General features: G+C 35.6%; 1 protein-coding gene across 1 annotated transcript; it reads left to right on the top strand.

The window, feature by feature from the left end:
- The first annotated feature begins 7,015 nt into the window (after positions 1 to 7,015).
- On the top strand, positions 7,016 to 16,205 carry LOC116130781 (pre-mRNA-processing factor 19 homolog 1-like). The gene is made up of 6 exons (XM_031416475.1): positions 7,016 to 7,174; positions 7,264 to 7,349; positions 8,134 to 8,205; positions 8,323 to 8,385; positions 9,017 to 9,103; positions 16,131 to 16,205. The coding sequence occupies exons 1-6, from the start codon at positions 7,162 to 7,164 to the stop codon at positions 16,203 to 16,205; spliced, it is 396 nt and encodes a 131-aa protein (XP_031272335.1). The 5' UTR covers positions 7,016 to 7,161.
- The last annotated feature ends 3,760 nt before the right edge of the window (positions 16,206 to 19,965 follow it).

Here is a 19,965-nt window from a genome sequence, read left to right as displayed (position 1 = left end):
TGAGGTTGTCAAAAGCTTTCTCAATGAAAGATTTGGGAGAAGCAAATTACATCCTAGAAATTCGCATCTATAGAAATAGAGCGAAAGGATTGATAGGGTTATCCCAAAGCATGTATATAGAGAAAATGTTGAAAAAGTTCAACATGCAAGACTCCAAAAGAGGTTTTTTGCCTTGCGGTCATAAACTACATCTTTCTAAGGATATGAGTCCTAAGACTGATCAGGAGTGACAGCGAATGCGTAATATACCCTGCGTTTCAGCCGTAGGTAGTCTTATGTACGCAATGCTATGTACAAGGCCTGATATAGCTTATGTTGTAAGTATTGTGAGCAGATATCAATCAAATGCAGTAGAGAAACAGTGGTCAGCAGTTAAAACAATCTTTAAGTACTTGAGAAGGATTAAAGATTTAATACTGAGTTATGGAGGTTCAGAATTGAAAGTCCAAGGATACTCAGATTCTGATTTTCAATCAGATGTGGATGATAGAAAGTCTACATTCGGATTCATCTTCACATGTAATGGAGGAATAATTAGTTGGAAAAGTTCCAAACAGTCGAACATTGCCAACTCCACTACAGAAGCTGAATATATTGCCGCTTCAGAAACAGCAAAAGAAGGTATGTGGATATGCAAATTTGTAGCTGAACTTAACGTGGTTCCATACATGAGTTATCGATAACCTTGTTCTGCGACAATAATGGTGCTATTGCACAGGCAAAAGAACCAAGAGCACACCAAAAATCAAAACATATTCAACGTAAATATCATATTTTGAGAGAGCTTGTTGAAGCTGGAGAAATTTTGGTGCAGAAAACACCTTCAGCGGATAACATAGCTGACCCACTTACTAAAGCGATGACACATAAGCAATTAGATCATCATCTTGAGAAGATGGGTATTAGATACCACAACGATTGGCTCTAAGGCAAGGGGGAGTTTTGTTAGTGTATGCCCTAGGAACCAATCATGTCGTCAGTTCCAAGGCATTATGTTTTGTATATATATGTTAATGTATATATTAATGTCGTCAGTTCCAAGGCATTATGTTTTGTATATATATGTTAATGTATATATTTTATATATACATTTTATCTTATTAATAGAAGAAATTGTTCTTATTTCACATGTGGTTTATTGCTTCATTTATATATATGTATTACATGTGAAATGTCCGGATGATATAAATCTTTAAAAGATCAAAATTATCAAAGCATTCCCTACATAGGTAATATTAATTGGGTAATAATATTACATAGTAGGCATGCTGAATGCCTCCGTAGAATATCATGTGATGGTATTAGTATAGGTGATTATAAAAGTTATATCACTAAGGCATTAGCATAGATAAGCGGTTAGTGAACTGTTTATTGAATATGACCATTTATGATGAATCACATGGACATTTAAAATGTAGTCAATGATTTATCATAAGATTATACTAGTGTATTATTAATCCTTAGACCTGAGATATCACAGTTGGATTCTGCATAAACGCATATGATTCATATGGTGTATAAACACAAGGCTAATCATGTCATGTATTAATAAGCCGATTTGGCCATGTGTTGTTTATATGTGAGGACAAGTGATAGTCAAGATAGGATTCGTTGACTTGGTATAGATTGATATCTAGTTCCTAGACAAATGTCAAGATACATTGAAAAGGAGAAATCTCCAACCTGGGTATATAAAATGTTACTTGAAAGGTTATTTCTTGGTGACACATTCCATATGTATTGATTGTCAATTTGATATAAAATTAAGATAAGGATTTTGACATACCATGAATCCATTCTTAATTGGGATTAGAGAATGGAAAGATTTGATTATACAACGTGTATGATTATAAAAGGGTTCGTTGGAGTATATCTTCATTGTGACTTAGGGGTTATGGAGCATTGCTAGATGTCTACCATAATCAGTGAGAGTTTTGTTCATAAAGATTTATGACAAAACATATCGAAATAGACTGTAATATTGGGCCCACGGCTAGGCCACAGTGAACCTAAGAGGTCACACATAAAAACTAAGGAGAATGGAGAAATAGCCAAAGAGAGTTGATTATCCAAGGTTTTCTAGCACCTACCAAGGGTAATAAAGTTATTTATATTATTATCATTGAATTAGATAATGGAGGGTTATATTAGTTATTATGAATAATTTAAGAGTTAAATTGCTAATTGGAATTCAATGGAATTCCAATTCATAATTAATCATTTTCTTTATATGAAATTGGATTTAATAATGGGTTGTAATTGTAAACATATGAACAATTTAAAGGTTAAATTGTTATGTAAACAATTTAAGAGTTAAATTGTTAATTGTGATTAAATGTTAATCCAATGTTATTATTTAAAATTTTAAAGAAGTTTAACAACTTCATAATAATTATGGAATTATTTACGACTCTAAAAACAATTATGGAATTGTTTAAGGAAGTCCAAAACAATTATTGAATTGTTTATAAGGTTTCATATATAAAGAAAATGATATATCAATTTTAGGGTAGAGATCAAAATCTCTAAATCTCTAAGAACCCTAAATCTCTCTCTTAGCCTAATTCTTCTTCTACCTTGGTGTGGATACTCTTTTGTTTAATTTCTCTTGAAATTAAAAGTCTCCAAGGTTGCTAAAGACTTAAGGTAACATGTTATACCTTACTTATTTTCAATTTAATTGAAATTTTTTTAAACTATGAATATACATGTTATAGTATCACATGCATCATTTTCCATGTATTCCATCTTACAAATATTTGGAGTGGTAGAGCTAAACAATATTATATTTGTGTGACTAGTCATTATTTTGATAACGAATGTAAATTAAATAAATCTTTATTGGGATTTAGATTAATGGATGTGGAACTTAGTGGTCAATAAATTTATAATAAAATTGTTAAAGTTTTAGAAGATTATGATGTTGTTAATAAAGTGATAAGTTTAACTTTAAAGAATGCAAATGCTAATAGTATAGCTATAGATTTTTTTTAAATTAATTTTCCTTTTTATGACAATTTGAAGTTTTTTCACTAACGTTGTGCATGTCACATTATTAATTTAATTGTGAAAAGTGATATGAAAAAATTAGAAATAATATTGATAGAATTATGGATTCTTTAGCTTGGATTACTAGTAGTAATAAAAGAAATGTTGAATTTCAAGATGCTTGTATAAAATCAAATATGTCTCTTAGAACTTTTGCATTAGACATGCCTGTTAGATGAATAATACTTATTTAATGCTTGATTCATGTTTACCTTATGCAAATTTAACTAGTTATTTTGTAGCAAATAATAGAAGTCCTCATTATTTGGTAGAAAATGATTGGCATATAGCTAAAAAATTTCATTCTTTTCTTAAATTTTTTTACTAATCCACTTTACAACTTTCTAGTGTATATTATTCTACTAGCCCATTGGTAATACATACAATTATAAAAATTTCAGATTTATTTAGAAAAAACAAAAACTATGAAATTTTAGCGGGACCAATATAGGCAATGGAATTAAAATTTAAAAAATATTGGAAACTCATTTATTTTCTTTATTATTTAGGTGTTATATTTGATCTTAGAATTAAAGTAGCAGGTTTAGAAAATAGTTTAGACACATTAACTGAAAATTTACAAAACGAAGCATATGCTAGTCAACTAGGAGAGGTAAGAGAGTGTCTTGCAAAGGTATATTTGCAATATAAAAACAGGTATGAGAACCAGCAAAGAGGCGAAATACCCAGGGAAGCTGCATTAGAAGAAACAAATGAAGACTTCGACTCCCGGAGTGCACTTAATAGGCCAAAGAGGACCCAAACCCGAAGCACAGCCTCCTCTTTAGAAGCACCAACAACGAATGTGCTGTCCTCCATGCAGTTACAGAGTAATGAGCTTCACCAATATTTGGGAACCCTTGAAGTGTTACCAGCAGATCCACAACGAAGAGCCAACTTTGATGTCTTAGAATATTGGAAAACTAGAAAATGTATTTTTCCAGTATTATCAAGACTTGCCTTGGATGTTTTCTCTGTTCCTGTCTCAACTGTCTCATCCGAATAAACATTTAGTGCAAATAGAAGAATTTTAAATGAAAGGAGGACTAAACTTTCTCAAAAAATGATTGAAGTCCTCACATGTCTTCGAGATTAGGAATGGTCGCGCCATCAGGATTAATACGAGGTTGTCGACGATACTTTAATAGAATTATTTCAATTTTATAATATAGATGATAAGGATGAAGGAGGTCTTAGTCAACCCCCAAATTAGTTGTTTTGTAAGTTGTAAGTTGTAAATTAATTGTTAATTATTGCACTGTTTTTTCCTTACCAAGTTTTTGTCTCATTGAGTTTTTCTTGGTAAGGTTTTTAATGAGGCAATAATTGCTGTAATTTCTTATTTTATTTTTTGATAAATGAATAAATCTAATTTTTCTTATATTACAATTTCATTGTATTAAAATTGAATTAATATTTGAAATGTTAACAAAAAAAATTAATTTAATTGAATTATTGATATTTGAAAAGTTAACTAAAAAGTAAAAACAATTACACAAAAAAAAAAAAAAAAAAATTATGGCCTAACCCGGCCCGCATCAAGACCCGCCAGGTTAGGGTTTTTGGCCAAGAGGCGGGCCTAACCTAACCCGCCCTTGTTGCGGGTCGGGCCTGGCGGTCGGGTTAGGCCCGACCCCCCAATTGCTATAACCCGTGATGAAACTTAAGGTTTTAGATTTATAATTTTTATAAGGACAAACCGATTTTGGTTAACCGGTTTGAAATTACCCTTAAATCGTTAACCGAATCTGTTTTCTAGTTTGGTCAATTTTGAAAACCGAAACTGAACCAGTTATTCCAAAAAACCGATTTTTCGGACCAGTTTCCCAATTCAGTTTGATTTTCAGGTTTTTTTTTTCACAGCCCTAATTAAAACAATGCCCTTGATTATTAAGAATTGAAATGCTCTCGTGATCTCATCCGTTTCTCTTCTATACATTACATGGAGTGCTAAACCTGAGGGGTACGGTTTATTTTTGTGATAATTAATGTAGAACACTTCAGCATTTCAGTCTTGTCCATTAATATGTAAGAAGCAAGCCAAACAAGCATTGGACTAGCAGAAATATAGTGCCTGTTTGTTGCACTTTTTGAAAAATGTTATGTTGAAAAAATGTTTTAAGTTGAGATGAGTTCAATCAAATCAAATTGGATTTGAATCTAAAAATATGTTTGGTAAAATATTTGAAAATTATATTAGAGTTGGATAAAATACTAAATAGTTATTCGGTACATATTTTGAAAAAGGTTTTTAAAACAGAATAGTTGTTTGGTACATTTTCTAAATATATTTAGATTGTTTTTTTAACCTCCTACATTTGTTAATTTAGCTAAACACCTCTACAATAAAAGTTTAAAAATTAACAAAAATACCCCAGCCACCCAAGAAGACAGTTGGCCATCGGCTACCACTGTTGGATGGCAACCGGCAGTAGCCGAAACGGCGCACGATCGACTGGATTTGCCCAGTTATGACCAAATCTTTGGCCATAGATCTGGCCATTTCTGGCTAGATCCATGGTGAATTTGGCAGGAAACAACTAGATTGGTGCACGAACAACTAGATCCAGGTCAGTCGTGCTCCGTTCTGGCAACGTCGGCTAGCAACAGCGGCGATGGTTGTTGGTAGGCAGTGGTGGTCTTGGGTGGATTAATTTTCAGAGTGGAAGGAGAGAAAGAAAAATGTTTTCAGTTGAATAGAGTTCATCTGAATACAAGTCCCACCTTTTTTTTCATTTTTAGATAAAAAAATCTTATTTGAGTTTGATTAATTTTCAGATTGGATTGACCGAATAAGTAAACAAATACATATCTTATTTTTTAATCCAAATAGGATAACAGAAAAATAATTCAGAATAATGTAACAAATAAGGGCATAAATTTTCCACTTTTTATCCGATACAATACTGGTAAACTAATGTGTCCATATACCTCAAGAGTAATGCTACACTTACATCACTCTTTTACACAATTTTCATTACATCATGATGTGGTATATGTCACAACCACATAAATTTTTAATTATTTTAAATTTTTAATATTATAATAGAATTTGTATGGTTGTAACATACGTCACATCATGATGTTTACAAAATGGTGTAAGTGTAGCATTACTCATTCCTCAAGCCTTAATTTTTGGACAAACTGGTACCTAATAAGTTATTCCCCTGATTATTCTTCCCAAAACTTAATAACATAATTTAGATTACTGTGACGAAATAAATCAAAACTAAATAAAAAAACCATTTATATAATTAATAATATTAGTAAAAAATGAAATATAAATAACTAGAAATTAAAATTATTGATGCTTGATTTAACGACTCGCTAAGCAGACTTAGAAATCACACGTGATAAGGAAACATGAAATGAGATAATGAATGGGAAGCGATATTTAAAGTGGTTCGGATGCTCCAAAGCGAATCCTACGTCCACCAATCTCATAAATGAGAGGGGTGTCCTCTATTTATAGTGGGAGGGTTCAAGGTAATGATAACGAGTTTGCAAGTGGGTAGGTGTCGTGCAAGTCCTTTCTTGTATCCTATTGATTATTTGCATGAGAAATATTCTCAAATGCATAGGGCTTGGGTAGGTGGATAATCCCTGGCCACTCGCAAGCCTGACATTCACCTGGTGCACTGACAAGAATCATACCTCTTCAGTTATTGGGCGACGTGGTAGCACCTAGAAGACACAAATCCTTTCTGAATCCCAATTGGCTTTTGTTGATAGGAATCTGCGTCAACCCTAACTTTTCAACTTTTAAGGTATAACAAAAATCACCTTAAAGAAAATAAAATCTTCACCTATTAGGTAAGAAGACTTTCTCTGTAATTAAAATAATACCGATAATAAGATTTTCTTTTTAATCGTTAAAAACTGGAGCCAATTTGGGCCAAGCCCAAACGGCCTAACAAGGCAATGTCGATTTGATAATACAAGTTTCCCTAAAAATCAAACCCCAGCGACTTCTTTTTATTACCCTCACTCGGCTCCCTCGCTTTCTCTTTTTGCTGCTTGTTTCATTTCACTCGTCTAAAATCTTTGAGCTAAGCAGCGTTGCTCGTTTCCCTGCAAGAACACTCAAGCCACTAAAGCTCTCGCCGAGCCGCAATGAACTGTTCAAGTAACTCTCTCTAACCTTGCCTTTGCGTTTTCTGTTAAAACGTTCATTTTCGTGATCTAATTCCGTGTTGTTTTCTGTTGTGCGTACAGTATCCGGCGAGGTGCCGGATGAGCCTGTCGTCTCCAAGAAGTCAGGTTTACTCTTCGAGAAGCGCTTAATCGAGAGACACATTTCGGTATGCATTTTTCTTTTTTCTTGTTTTCAACTTAAAGTCTAGGGTTTATGTTTCTGAGAAAGCATAAGGAAATTTAAAGAAATTGCTAGAATGTCATATGTTTACTTAAAAGCGTTTTTTCTTCTGTTAAACTATTGAAGTTTTTTTCTTTTATCATTTAGGGTTACTTGTGGTTTGGTTACTAGGAATAGTTTTTTGTTAAATTCTTTGGTTATTCAAAAAGATAAACTAGAAAAAGAAACCAATTTGGAGAATTTCACCTAGAAAATGCTTTATTCAACTGAGCGAATACAACTATTTTTCGTAGTTTAGGTTAATTTCTCACAGGGAATGCTTAGGTAGCAAGATGCTTTATTTATATCAATGGGTTTTAGTCGTACAGGACGTCATGTTTGTAATGTTAAAAGTTAATTTAATAATGAACATGAATTGTAGGACACCATTTCAGTAATATGTAATACGTGATATATAAATTTTACCATTTTTACTTCGTAACTTGCCTGGTAATGTTACTTGGACAATACCACAGTGGTCTACATTATATAATGCATCTTTTTTGTGTTTCCTTTCCATGGAAACTAGTACTTTTATACAATTTAGAGTCTATGAGTTCTTGTCAAAATTAAAACTTTAATAAGAACAGCATTCAAAATTTTGAATGTACTTTTTGTTGCTCATGTTTACCTTTTAGAATGACAAAATAGGAGTTTCTAATTCTGTTTCTTCTGTTTTATTTGACCATATATTTGATAGAGATTTATATTGTTGTTTCTTGTGTTATTAGGATTATGGAAAATGCCCAATAACAGGAGAACCTCATACTATGGATGATATTGTTCCAATCAAAACAGGCAAAGTATGCTTAGTTGTGACATTATCATTGTTTGTGTTTAGTTGTTGAAAATTTTATTGCTTCCTTTTTTTCCTGTATCTTTGCTTGCTAATTTATATATTCTTAATGGCTTGTCTGCAGATTGTGAAGCCCAGACCCTTAACAGCTGCTAGCATCCCTGGGATGCTAGGAATGTTCCAGAATGTATGTGTTTATGATATATTACTTTGTGCATGCAATTTTAAAGTTTCTACTTTGTTTAGAAGGTAGTATTAACCGTTCCGAAAAGAATACTGCTCTCAAATAGATGTGCTGGTCATGACCTTATCGTCGTCATTGTTTTTTTCTTGTCGTGAAAGACATAATTGATGAGTGTTCTGTTAAACTCTTCATTCAGAATGATGTGTTTTCTATATTCTATAGTCTATTGATAACATTGTAATTGGGAAATTAGGTTATGATAGTGGTGTTCTGAAAGTGCTTTCTTAATATCTAGTTGTTGGCAAAGTTGTTTTCCATGTTTGTTTTGGTTACGATTCTATATTGTTGTCATATTGATTATATAGTTTTGCATGTTAAAGCTATCTTAAGATTTTGGTCGTGCGATACCTGTTTGTGCTTTATTGTTATTGACTGTTGGATGTTTCTTATATTAATAATGGTGGTCAATGCTTAATTCTTAAAATGCCTTTCCACAGTTCATTACTGTAAAATTTGTTGATTGTGAGTTGGCTTTGTTATCATTCTCATTTTAATAGGTACTAACTTTTATATTTTTAATTCTTGATTTTCATTAGCATAGTTCTTATAGATTTTGTTATTTTTGTTATTGTAGGAATGGGATGGTTTGATGCTATCTAATTTTGCTTTGGAGCAACAACTTCATACAGCCAGACAAGAGCTTAGTCATGCCCTATACCAGGTAAGCAACTAGCTTATTTCTGCTAAAGTTTTGATTTCATAATATCTTTTGCTTTTGTGGACTATTTTTATAGTATGCGATTTACAATTCATTGATCAATGCTAGTGAAGTATGTTTGTATCGTCATTATATTTCTTCCTATTTCTTTTCATAGTAAACATAGGTTATATGGTCAATGTATGATGGAGGTAGATAGGTGAAAAAGATAAAATTTTCTTGGCTCCGTTTGGTTCACTATTCTGATACTTTTTAGAATAGTATTTTGGAAACAAATATTTGGAGTGGTAGAGCTAAACATATTATATTTGTGTGACTAGCATTATTTTGATAACGAATGTAAATTAATAAATCTTTATTGGGATTTAGATTAATGGATGTGAACTTAGTGGTCAATAAATTTATAATAAAATTGTTAAAGTTTTGAAGATTATGATGTGTTAATAAAGTGATAAGTTTAACTTTAAAGAATGCAAATGCTAATAGATAGCTATAGATTTTTTTTAAATTAATTTTCCTTTTTATGACAATTTGAAGTTTTTTCACTAACGTTGTGCATGTCACATATTAATTTAATTGTGAAAATGATATGAAAAAATTAGAAATAATATTGATAAATTATGGATTCTTTAGCTTGGATTACTAGTAGTAATAAAAGAATGTTGAATTTCAAGTGCTTGTATAAAATCAAATATGTCTCTAGAACTTTTGCATTAGACATGCCTGTTAGATGAATAATACTTATTTAATGCTTGATTCATGTTTACCTTATGCAAATTTAACTAGTTATTTGTACAAATAATAGAAGTCCTCATTATTTGGTAGAAAATGATTGGCATATAGCTAAAAATTTCATTCTTTTCTTAAATTTTTTTACTAATCCACTTTACAACTTTCTATGTATATTATTCTACTAGCCCATTGGTAATACATACAATTATAAAAATTTCAGATTTATTTAGAAAAAAACAAAAACTATGAATTTTAGCGGGACCAATTAGGCAATGGAATTAAATTTAAAAAATATTGGAAACTCATTTTTTTCTTTATTATTTAGGTGTTATATTTGATCTTAGAATTAAAGTAGCAGGTTTAGAAAATAGTTTAGACACATTAACTGAAAATTTCAAAACGAAGCATATGCTAGTCAACTAGGAGAGGTAAGAGAGTGTCTTGCAAAGGTATATTTGCAATATAAAAACAGGTGAGAACCAGCAAGAGGCGAAATACCCAGGGAACTGCATTAGAAGAAACAAATGAAGACTTCGACTCCCGGAGTGCACTTAATAGGCCAAGAGGACCCAACCCGAAGCACAGCCTCCTCTTTAGAAGCACCACAACGAATGTGCTGTCCTCCATGCAGTTACAGAGTAATGAGCTTCACCAATATTTGGGAACCCTTGAAGTGTTACCAGCAGATCCACAACGAAGAGCCACTTTGATGTCTTAGAATATGAAAAACTAAAAAGGTATTTTTCCAGTATTATCAAGACTTGCCTTGGATGTTTTCTCTGTTCCTGTCTCAACTGTCTCATCCGAAACATTTAGTGCAAATAGAAGAATTTTAAATGAAAGGAGGACTAACTTTCTCAAAAAATGATTGAAGTCCTCACATGTCTTCGAGATTAGGAATGGTCGCGCCATCAGGATTAATACGAGGTTGTCGCCGATACTTTAATAGAATTATTTCATTTTATAATATAGATGATAAGGATGAAGAGGTCTTAGTCAACCCCCAATAGTTGTTTTGTAAGTTGTAAGTTGTAAATTAATTGTAATTATGCACTGTTTTTTCCTTACCAAGTTTTTGTCTCATTGAGTTTTTCTTGGTAAGGTTTTTAATGAGGCAATAATTGCTGTAATTTCTTATTTATTTTTTGATAAATGAATAAATCTATTTTTCTATATTACAATTTCATTGTATTAAAATTGAATTAATATTTGAAATGTTAACAAAAATTAATTTAATTGAATTATTGATATTTGAAAAGTTAACTAAAAAGTAAAAACAATTACACAAAAAAAAAAAAAAAATTATGGCCTAACCCGCCCGCATCAAGACCCGCCGAGTTAGGGTTTTGGCCAAGAGGCGGGCCTAACCTAACCCGCCCTTGTTGCGGGTCGGGCCTGGCGGTCGGGTTAGGCCCGACCCCCCAATTGCTATAACCCTGAGTGAAACTTAAGGTTTTAGATTTATAATTTTTATAAAAAACCGATTTTGGTTAACCGGTTTGAAATTACCCTTAATCGTTAACCGAATCTGTTTTCTAGTTTGTTCAATTTTGAAAACCGAAACTGAACCATTATTCCAAAAAACTATTTTCGACCAGTTTCCCAATTCAGTTTGTTTTCAGTTTTTTTTTTCACAGCCCTAATTAAAACAATGCCCTTGATTATTAAGTTGAAATGCTCTCGTGATCCATCCGTTTCTCTTCTATACATTACATGGAGTCTAACCTGAGGGTACGGTTTATTTTGTGATAATAATGTAGAACACTTCAGCATTTCAGTCTTGTCCATTAATATGTAAGAAGCAAGCCAAACAAGCATTGGACTACAGAAATATGTGCCTGTTTGTTGCACTTTTTGAAAAATTTTGTTGAAAAAATGTTTTAAGTTGAGATGAGTTCAATCAAATCAAATTGATTTGAATCTAAAATATGTTTGGTAAAATATTTGAAAATTATATTAGAGTTGGATAAATACTAAATAGTTATTCGGTACATATTTTGAAAAAGGTTTTTAAAACAGAAGTTGTTTGGTACATTTCTAAATATATTTAGATTGTTTTTTTAACCTCCTACATTTGTTAATTTAGCTAAACACCTCTACAATAAAAGTTTAAAAATTAACAAAATACCCCCCCACCCAAGAAGACAGTTGGCCATCGGCTACCACTGTTATGGCAACCGCAGTAGCCGAAACGGCGCACGATCGACTGGATTTGCCCAGTTATGACAAATCTTTGGCCATAGATCTGGCCATTTCTGGCTAGATCCATGGTGAATTTGGCAGGAAACAACAGATTGGTGCACGAACAACTAGATCCGGTCAGTCGTGCTCCGTTCTGGCAACGTCGGCTAGCAACAGCGGCGATGGTTGTTGGTAGGCAGTGTGGTCTTGGGTGGATTAATTTTCAGAGTGGAAGGAGAAAGAAAAAATGTTTTCAGTTGAATAGAGTTCATCTGAAATACAAGTCCCACCTTTTTTTCATTTTTAGATAAAAATCTTATTTGAGTTTGATTAATTTTCAATTGGATTGCCGAATAGTAAACAAATACATATCTTATTTTTTAATCCAAAAGGATAACAGAAAATAATTCAGAATAATGTAACAAATAGGGCATAAATTTCCACTTTTTATCCGATACAATACTGTAAACTAATGTGTCCATATACCTCAGAGTAATGCTAACCTTACATCACACTTTTACACAATTTCATTACATCATGATGTGGTATATGTCACAACCACATAAATTTTTAATTATTTAAATTTTTAATATTATAATAGAATTTGTATGGTTGTAACATACGTCACATCATGATGTTTACAAAATGTGGTAAGTGTAGCATTACTCATTCCTCAAGCCTTAATTTTTGGACAAACGGGTACCTAATAAGTTATTCCCCTGATTACTTCCCAAAACTTAATAACATAATTAGATACTGTGACGAAATAAATCAAAACTAAATAAAAAAACATTTATATAATTAATATATTATTAAAAAATGAAATATAAATAACTAGAAATTAAAATTATTGATGCTTGATTTAACGACTCGCTAAGCAACTTAAAATCACACGTGATAAGGAAACATGATGAGATAATGAATGGGAAGCGATATTTAAAGTGGTTCGAATGCCCAAAGCGAATCCTACGTCCACCATCTCTAAATGAGGTGTCCTCTATTTATAGTGGGAGGGTTCAAGGTAATGATAACGAGTTTGCAAGTGGTAGTGGTCGTGCAAGTCCTTTCTTGTATCCTATTGATTATTGCATGAAAATATTCTCAAATGCATAGGGCTTGGGTAGGTGGATATCCCTGGCCACTCGCAAGCCTGACATTCACCTGGTGCACTGACAAAATCATACCTCTTCAGTTATTGGGCGACGTGGTAGCACCGAGAGACACAAATCCTTTCTGAATCCAATTGGCTTTTGTTGATAGGAATCTCGCGCAACCCTAACTTTTCAACTTTTAAGGTATAACAAAATCACCTTAAAGAAAATAAAATCTTCACCTATTAGGTAAGAAGACTTCTATGTACATGTAATGGAGGAGCAGTTAGTTGGAAAAGTTCCAAACAATCGACCACTACCAACTCCACTATAGAAGCTGAATATATTGCCGCTTCAGAAGTAGCAAAAGAAGTGTGTGGATACGCAAATTTGTAGCTGAACTTGACGTGGTTCCGAAAATGAGTTATCTAATAACCTTGTTTTGCGATAATAATGGTGCTATTGCACAAGCAAAAGAACCAAGAGCACACCAAAAATCAAAACATATTTAGCGCAAATATCATATTTTGAGAGAGTTTGTTGAAGCTGGAGAAATTTTGGTGCAGAAAACACCTTCAGCGGATAACGTAGTTGATCCACTTACTAAAGCGATGACATAGAAGCAATTAGATCATCATCTTGAGAAGATGGGTATTAGATACCACAACGACTGGCTCTCGTGCAAGTGGGAGTTTTGTTAGTGTATGCCCTAGGAACCAATCGTGTCATCGGTTCCAAGGCATTATGTTTTGTATATATATGTGAATGTATATAGTTTGTATATACATTTTATCTTATCAATAGAAGAAAGTGTTCTTATTTGACATGTGGTTTATTGCTTCATTTATATATATGTATTACATGTGAAATGTCCAAATGATATAAATCTTTAGAAGATCAAAATCATCAAAGTATTCCTACATAGGTAATATTAATTGGGCAATAATATTACATAGTAGGCATGCTGAATGCCTCCGTAGAATATCATGTGATGGTATTGGTGTGGGTGATTATAAAAGTTATATCACTAGGGCATTAGCATGGATATACGGTTAGTGAACTATTTATCGAATATGGCCATTTATGATGAATCACATGGACGTATAAAATGTAGTCAATGATTTATCATAAGATCGTACTAGTGTATTATTAATCCTTAGACTTGAGATATTACGGTTGGATTTTGCATAAACGCATATGGTTCATATGGTGTATAAACACGAGGCTAATCATGTCATGTGTTAATAAGCCGATTTGGCCATGTGTTATGTGTGAGGACAAGTGATAGTCAAGATGGGATCCGTTGACTTGATATAGATTGATATCAAGTTCCTGGACAAATGTCAAGATACATTGGAAAAGGGACATCTCCGACCGGGGTATATAAAATGTTACATGAAAGGTTGTTTCATGGTGACACGTTCCATATGTATTGAATTAAAATTAAGATAAGGATTTTGACATACCATGAATCTATTCTTAATTGGAATTAGACAACGGAAGGATTTGATTATACAATGTGTATGATTGTAAAAGGTTTGTTGGAGTACATCTTTATTGTGACTTAGGGGTTATGGAGCAATATTGCTAGATGCCTACCATAATCAGTGGGAGTTTTGTTCATAAAAAGTTATGACAAAATATATCGAAATAGACTGTAATATTGGGCCCACGACTAGGTCATAGTGAACCTAAGAGGTCACACATAAAAACTAAGGAGAATGGAGAAATAGCCAAAGAGAATTGATTATCCAAGGTTGGATAGCACCTACCAAGGGTAATAAAGTTATTTATATTAATCATTTTCTTTATATTAAATTGGTTTTTATAAGGGGTTGTAATTGTAACAAATTAAGGGTTAAATTGTTATGTAAACAATTTAAGAGTTAAATTATTAATTGTGATTAAATGTTAATTGTGATTAAATGTTAATCCAATGTTATAATTTAAAGAAGTTTAACAACTTCATAACAATTATGGAATTATTTAAGGAAGTCCAAAACAATTATTTAATTGTTTACAAGGATTCCTACATAAAAAAAATGACATATCAATTTTTGTGTAGAGATTAAAATCTCTAAGAATCCTAAATCTCTCTCTTGGCCAAATTTTTTCTTCCCTTGGTGTGGATACTCTTTTGCTTAATTTCTCTTGAAATTAAGAGTCTCCAAGGTTGCTAAAGGCTTAAGGTAACATGTTCTACCTTACTTATTTCAATTTGATTGAAATTTATTTTTAAACTACGACTATAGTTGTTATAGTATGATATGCTTGATTCTCCATGCATCCATCTTTCACTTTCATAGCTGATGCATTTAATGAAATATCTTTTGCTCTAACAGATGTGTCATATGCGCAATAAGTGCTAGCCATGTGCATTAAATACGAGCCATGCTGAAACGACATTCCTTATCAGAGCATTAAATGCGGATGTGAACGCATTCAATGTCGAGGAGGGAAAACGTGTCGTTGCTTGAGTGTTTCAACGGAAGAGAACAACGATTTGGTTTCTCAAAGCTTGACGATCACTCTTCTTCGCTGATCTGTGACATGTGGTCGCGATCAACGGTGAGATGTGGTTTCTGTCCAAACGTCGTTTGATTTCGAGAAACCAAAGCGCCATTTCCTCCACTATAAAATCTCAAGTTCACTTCTAGCAATGCCACAATATTCATCTGCTCAAAGAGAGCAAGAGATTTTCGTGAGCCTTGGTTCTGTGTCTATTAGATTGGTGCACACTTGATATTCGAAGCAAGAGGACTAATCTTCTCATTTCAAGAGGTAACGATGATCCTTCTGCCACCTTTACTATTTTTTTTTCAATAGTTGCCATGAGATGACAGTCTGTCCGAAGTTGATCGGAGATGAAATATTCTCGTTGGGATTGAGCCATTGATGGTGGCTCTAAAAGTATTATGTTAGGGTTTTTCTAGGGTTTAAGGGAGGAAGTATTTTCTTTTTCCTCTACGTCATCGTACGAAACTGTGTACAAAGACTGAGTGATTCCCTGTATGTTGCTTTCGCAGACCGCAGTAGAATGGACTACCCAACGACCAGAGCTGAGGAAGGGACCAACTCGCCTGCGCAAGATGCTCCTATAGGTCCCCTTCGAGAGATCATGTTGATACTTACAGACGAAGAGCTTCAAAGGGTAGTAGATTAATACGCTATCAGTGTGGAGGCCTTCCAAGACAGGATACACACAGCTCGGAATCCGCCACGAGGGTTGGCCGCGATCTTCAAGGACATTTTCAAGGGTGGGGGGTTGATCCCTTTCCACCCCTTTGTCAGGTCGGTCCTCAACCATTTCGAGGTCACACCCTTACAGCTCACACCGAATGTATACATGATAACCGTGACCATGTACATCGCGTGCCGTGAAAACAGACTGGGTGAGCTAACCGCGCTAGAGCTCAGTTGCTCGTACATCCTGAAAAAGAGTAAGACAAGGATTCCTACTACCTTCCAGGTGAACTACCATTAAAGCAGGAATACACAGTTACTCGAGCAATGTAGGGGCGTACGAGACAAAATTCTTTTTCTTTCGTCATGATGGCATTTTCCATTTTCAGGAGCTAAGTAGGTCCTCTTTTCTTTTGAGTTCGTGAATTTTCGTTCGCTCTTTGCTAGCAAACTCTTTGTTTCTTCGCAGTTAACAAGACGACCAGGTTAGAGCTCCTCAAGGATCCAGACAGGATCGCTACCTTCGGCTTTCTGCCCGAAAAAGTCTCGACGTAAGATTGCTCGTGACAATCGTGAATATTTGGAAGTACGGTTTCTTCAACTCAAAAGTGACTTTAGAGACCACACCAAGTAAGCTTGTTGACTTTAGCCTTTTTGATTTCGCATGCAGTGAACTGTTTTACTAACGATGTTCACATGCAGTGACCATGCCTCTTAGGGTGCCCAAGTCACCACAACCACGACAATTCGCCTTTACCCGAAGGAGTGCCACTAGACCAGCTAGAGCGGCTCCCAATAGTCCCCTCAGCAGAGGCACATCGACAGCCGATCTGACCCAACCTGCGGGCGCTCCCCAGCATTCTGCTGCTCGCCCGAAGCAGAAAACCATGGCCCAAAGGCTTAAAAAGAAGAGGCAAATTCGGACTGAGGAGTTGGAGTCCGAACTGAAGGGTTTGGGCGTCCAGCCTAAGAGGTCGCAACATTACCAAGCATTCCGCTCAAGAGGGCCAGCTAGGGGCTCGATCGGCATCTCCATCGCTCCCGAGGGTCAGCAGGCAAGACAACAGATGACCGTAGTCCCTAGGAGGAGGTCGAAAAAGGAGCCGGTAGAAGGAACTCTACCTACTACGGGCACAGACACCCCCGTGGTGGAGTCAATGGGTCAGCTATAGGACATCTGCAGTCGATAGTCTTTGCTTTGCTTGAATGCGGGCTTGCGGAGGCTTTCGAGCATTTCGTAGCCTCCGGCACTATGGACCTGATGACCACGTCCTTCGAGCACTTGAGCAAGGTAAACGAGCTGCCCTCAACGAGGACATTTGCTTTTGTAATACAAAGGGCTAACTTTATTCTCTTCGTTATGCAAGCCCTGCTCTCCATGCACCTATCCCTGCAGAAAGTCTAGCTAGGGCCTGCTGAGGGACTGGTCGAGATGAGGATAGAGAATGCATGGCTCAAGCAAGAATTAGAGGTTGTGCAGGCAGATAGAGACTCGTCCATCGTTCAGGCGAAGCAGCATTTGTCCGAAAGGGATGCTACACTTCGCGCGCTAGAGAAGCGCAGCGAGGAGGTGAAAGACCTCCAGAGGACTATGGCCAGACTCACCGGGGAGGCTGGCGAGAAAGACCAGGCATTGCAAATGACCTCCAACGGGCCTTACGAGCAGAGAGGGAAAGGGGCGAACTGTGGGAGAATACTGAGAAGCAGCGGTCAATGCTTGAGGCTGAGCTCCACTTTACCCAAGCTCGGGTCACTTCTCTAACTGCGGAGAGGCAGCAACAAGAGGCGAAGGTCAAGAGTAGGGCTGCAGAATGGACGATTCAGTCCATCTTTGCCCTTCTGTCGAAGAACCCTGAGATGGATCTGTCTGACCTCTCTGACGAGTACCCAAAAAAACTTGCTTCCATGGCACAGGCTGAAGCTGAGGAAGTGGCTCGAGGACCTGACCTAGAAGAGGAACATCCTGAGTTCGTTCTAGAGGAGCCCGCACCCGAATAGGCGACCGACGACCAGCTTGGGGATGAGGATCAGTGATCCGTTTCTCTTGTTTTCTCCCTTTTTGCCTATGTACTTTCCCTTTTTATAAATAAAGACATCGCTTTTTACAATCTTTCATGAGTATTTACAATTTTCGTATTCTTACATATGAGATCGCATTCTAACTATTTACAATAACATTGGTACAAGTTTATGCGAACAGAACTGTATACATGGGAAAATGATTACAAATGAACAGAATTTACACTTGCTATTTACAAAGATTACAAAAATTAAGAAAAGTAAAATCTTTACAAGGAAACAATTGAGCTTAGAATTATTGATAATATGGTCGGAGATGCTCTGTATTCCAAGCTCGGGGTATTTCGGAACCATTCAGCTGTTTGAGATGATAAGTCCCCGTTCTTATTACTTTGGTGATGCGGTATGGGCCCTCCCAGTTCAGTCCCAGAACTCCCACACTTAATTCTTTATTACTGAGAAGGACTTCCTTTAAAACGAGGTCGCCGACCTGGAAGTCTCTTCTTCTGACCTTAGAGTCGAAGAACCTTTTTGCACGTTGCTGATAGGCTGCTATTCTTAGCTGAGCCTTGCTGCGATGTTCTTCAACTAGGTCCAGACTTGCGAGTATGAGCGCTTCATTGTCGGCTTCGCTGAACAGGTCCCTCCAAAGTGAACTGGTCCCTACCTCCACATGGATCATTGCTTCGCAACCATATGCTAGCGAAAAATGGGTTTATAAGGTAGAGGTTCTCGAAGTCATCATATAGGCCCACAGGACTTTAAGAAGGTCGTCGACCCAATTTCCCTTAGCTGCGCCAAGTTTGGCCTTCAGAGTATGCTTGATGGTTTTGTTGACAGCTTCAACTTGACCATTTGCTTGCGGTCTTATGACTGAGGCAAATTTTTTGTGGATACCTAGCTCGTCGCAAAACTGCTTGAACTCCTCGTTATCGAACTGCTTCCCATTATCAGATATGAGGGTATGAGGAATCCCATAGCGGCACACAATGTTTTTGAAGACGAACTCCTTGAGCTTTTTGGTGGTGATTGTGGCTAATGGCTCTACTTTGACCCACTTGGTGAAGTAGTCCACCGTGACCATCGCATACTTGACTTCCCCTTTACCAACTGGCATGGGACCAATGAGGTTGATTTCCTACATGAAAAATGGCTAGGGGCTGGTCATGGTTATCAGCTGGTGGGAAAGAGCTCACGGTATGTTCGTGAACCGTTGGCACTTGTCACATTTTTTGACAAAGTTGTAGGTGTCCTCTTGGATCAGGGGCCAATAATACCCTTGACAAACAACTTTGTTGGCGAGAGATCGTGCTGTCGTGTGATTATCGCAGATCCCTTCATGTATCTCTTACATGATGTAGTCTACTTCTTCACCGGTTACACATCGGAGAAAGGGGGCGCTAAACCCTCGCCTGTACAACTGGTCTCTTATTAGTGTGTAACGAACAGCTCTTGCCCGCAGGGTCCTTGCTTCGACCTTGTCGTTGGGTAAGACCCTATCTCGAAGATACTAAATTATAGGGGTCATCTAGGAAACTGATTCTGCTGTATTCACGACTTGTTCGGTTGAGCTGATACTAGGAGCCTTTATAAACCTAACAGGAATACTTTCCAGTGCATCTGAGTCTAACGATGAGGCTATCTTTGCCAAGGCATCTG

This window comes from Pistacia vera, unplaced genomic scaffold, assembly GCF_008641045.1.
Source record: "Pistacia vera cultivar Batoury unplaced genomic scaffold, PisVer_v2 Contig225, whole genome shotgun sequence".
NCBI lineage: Eukaryota > Viridiplantae > Streptophyta > Magnoliopsida > Sapindales > Anacardiaceae > Pistacia > Pistacia vera.
Note: the sequence above shows the minus strand (reverse complement) of the source record. Positions and strands in the feature narration are given on the sequence as shown.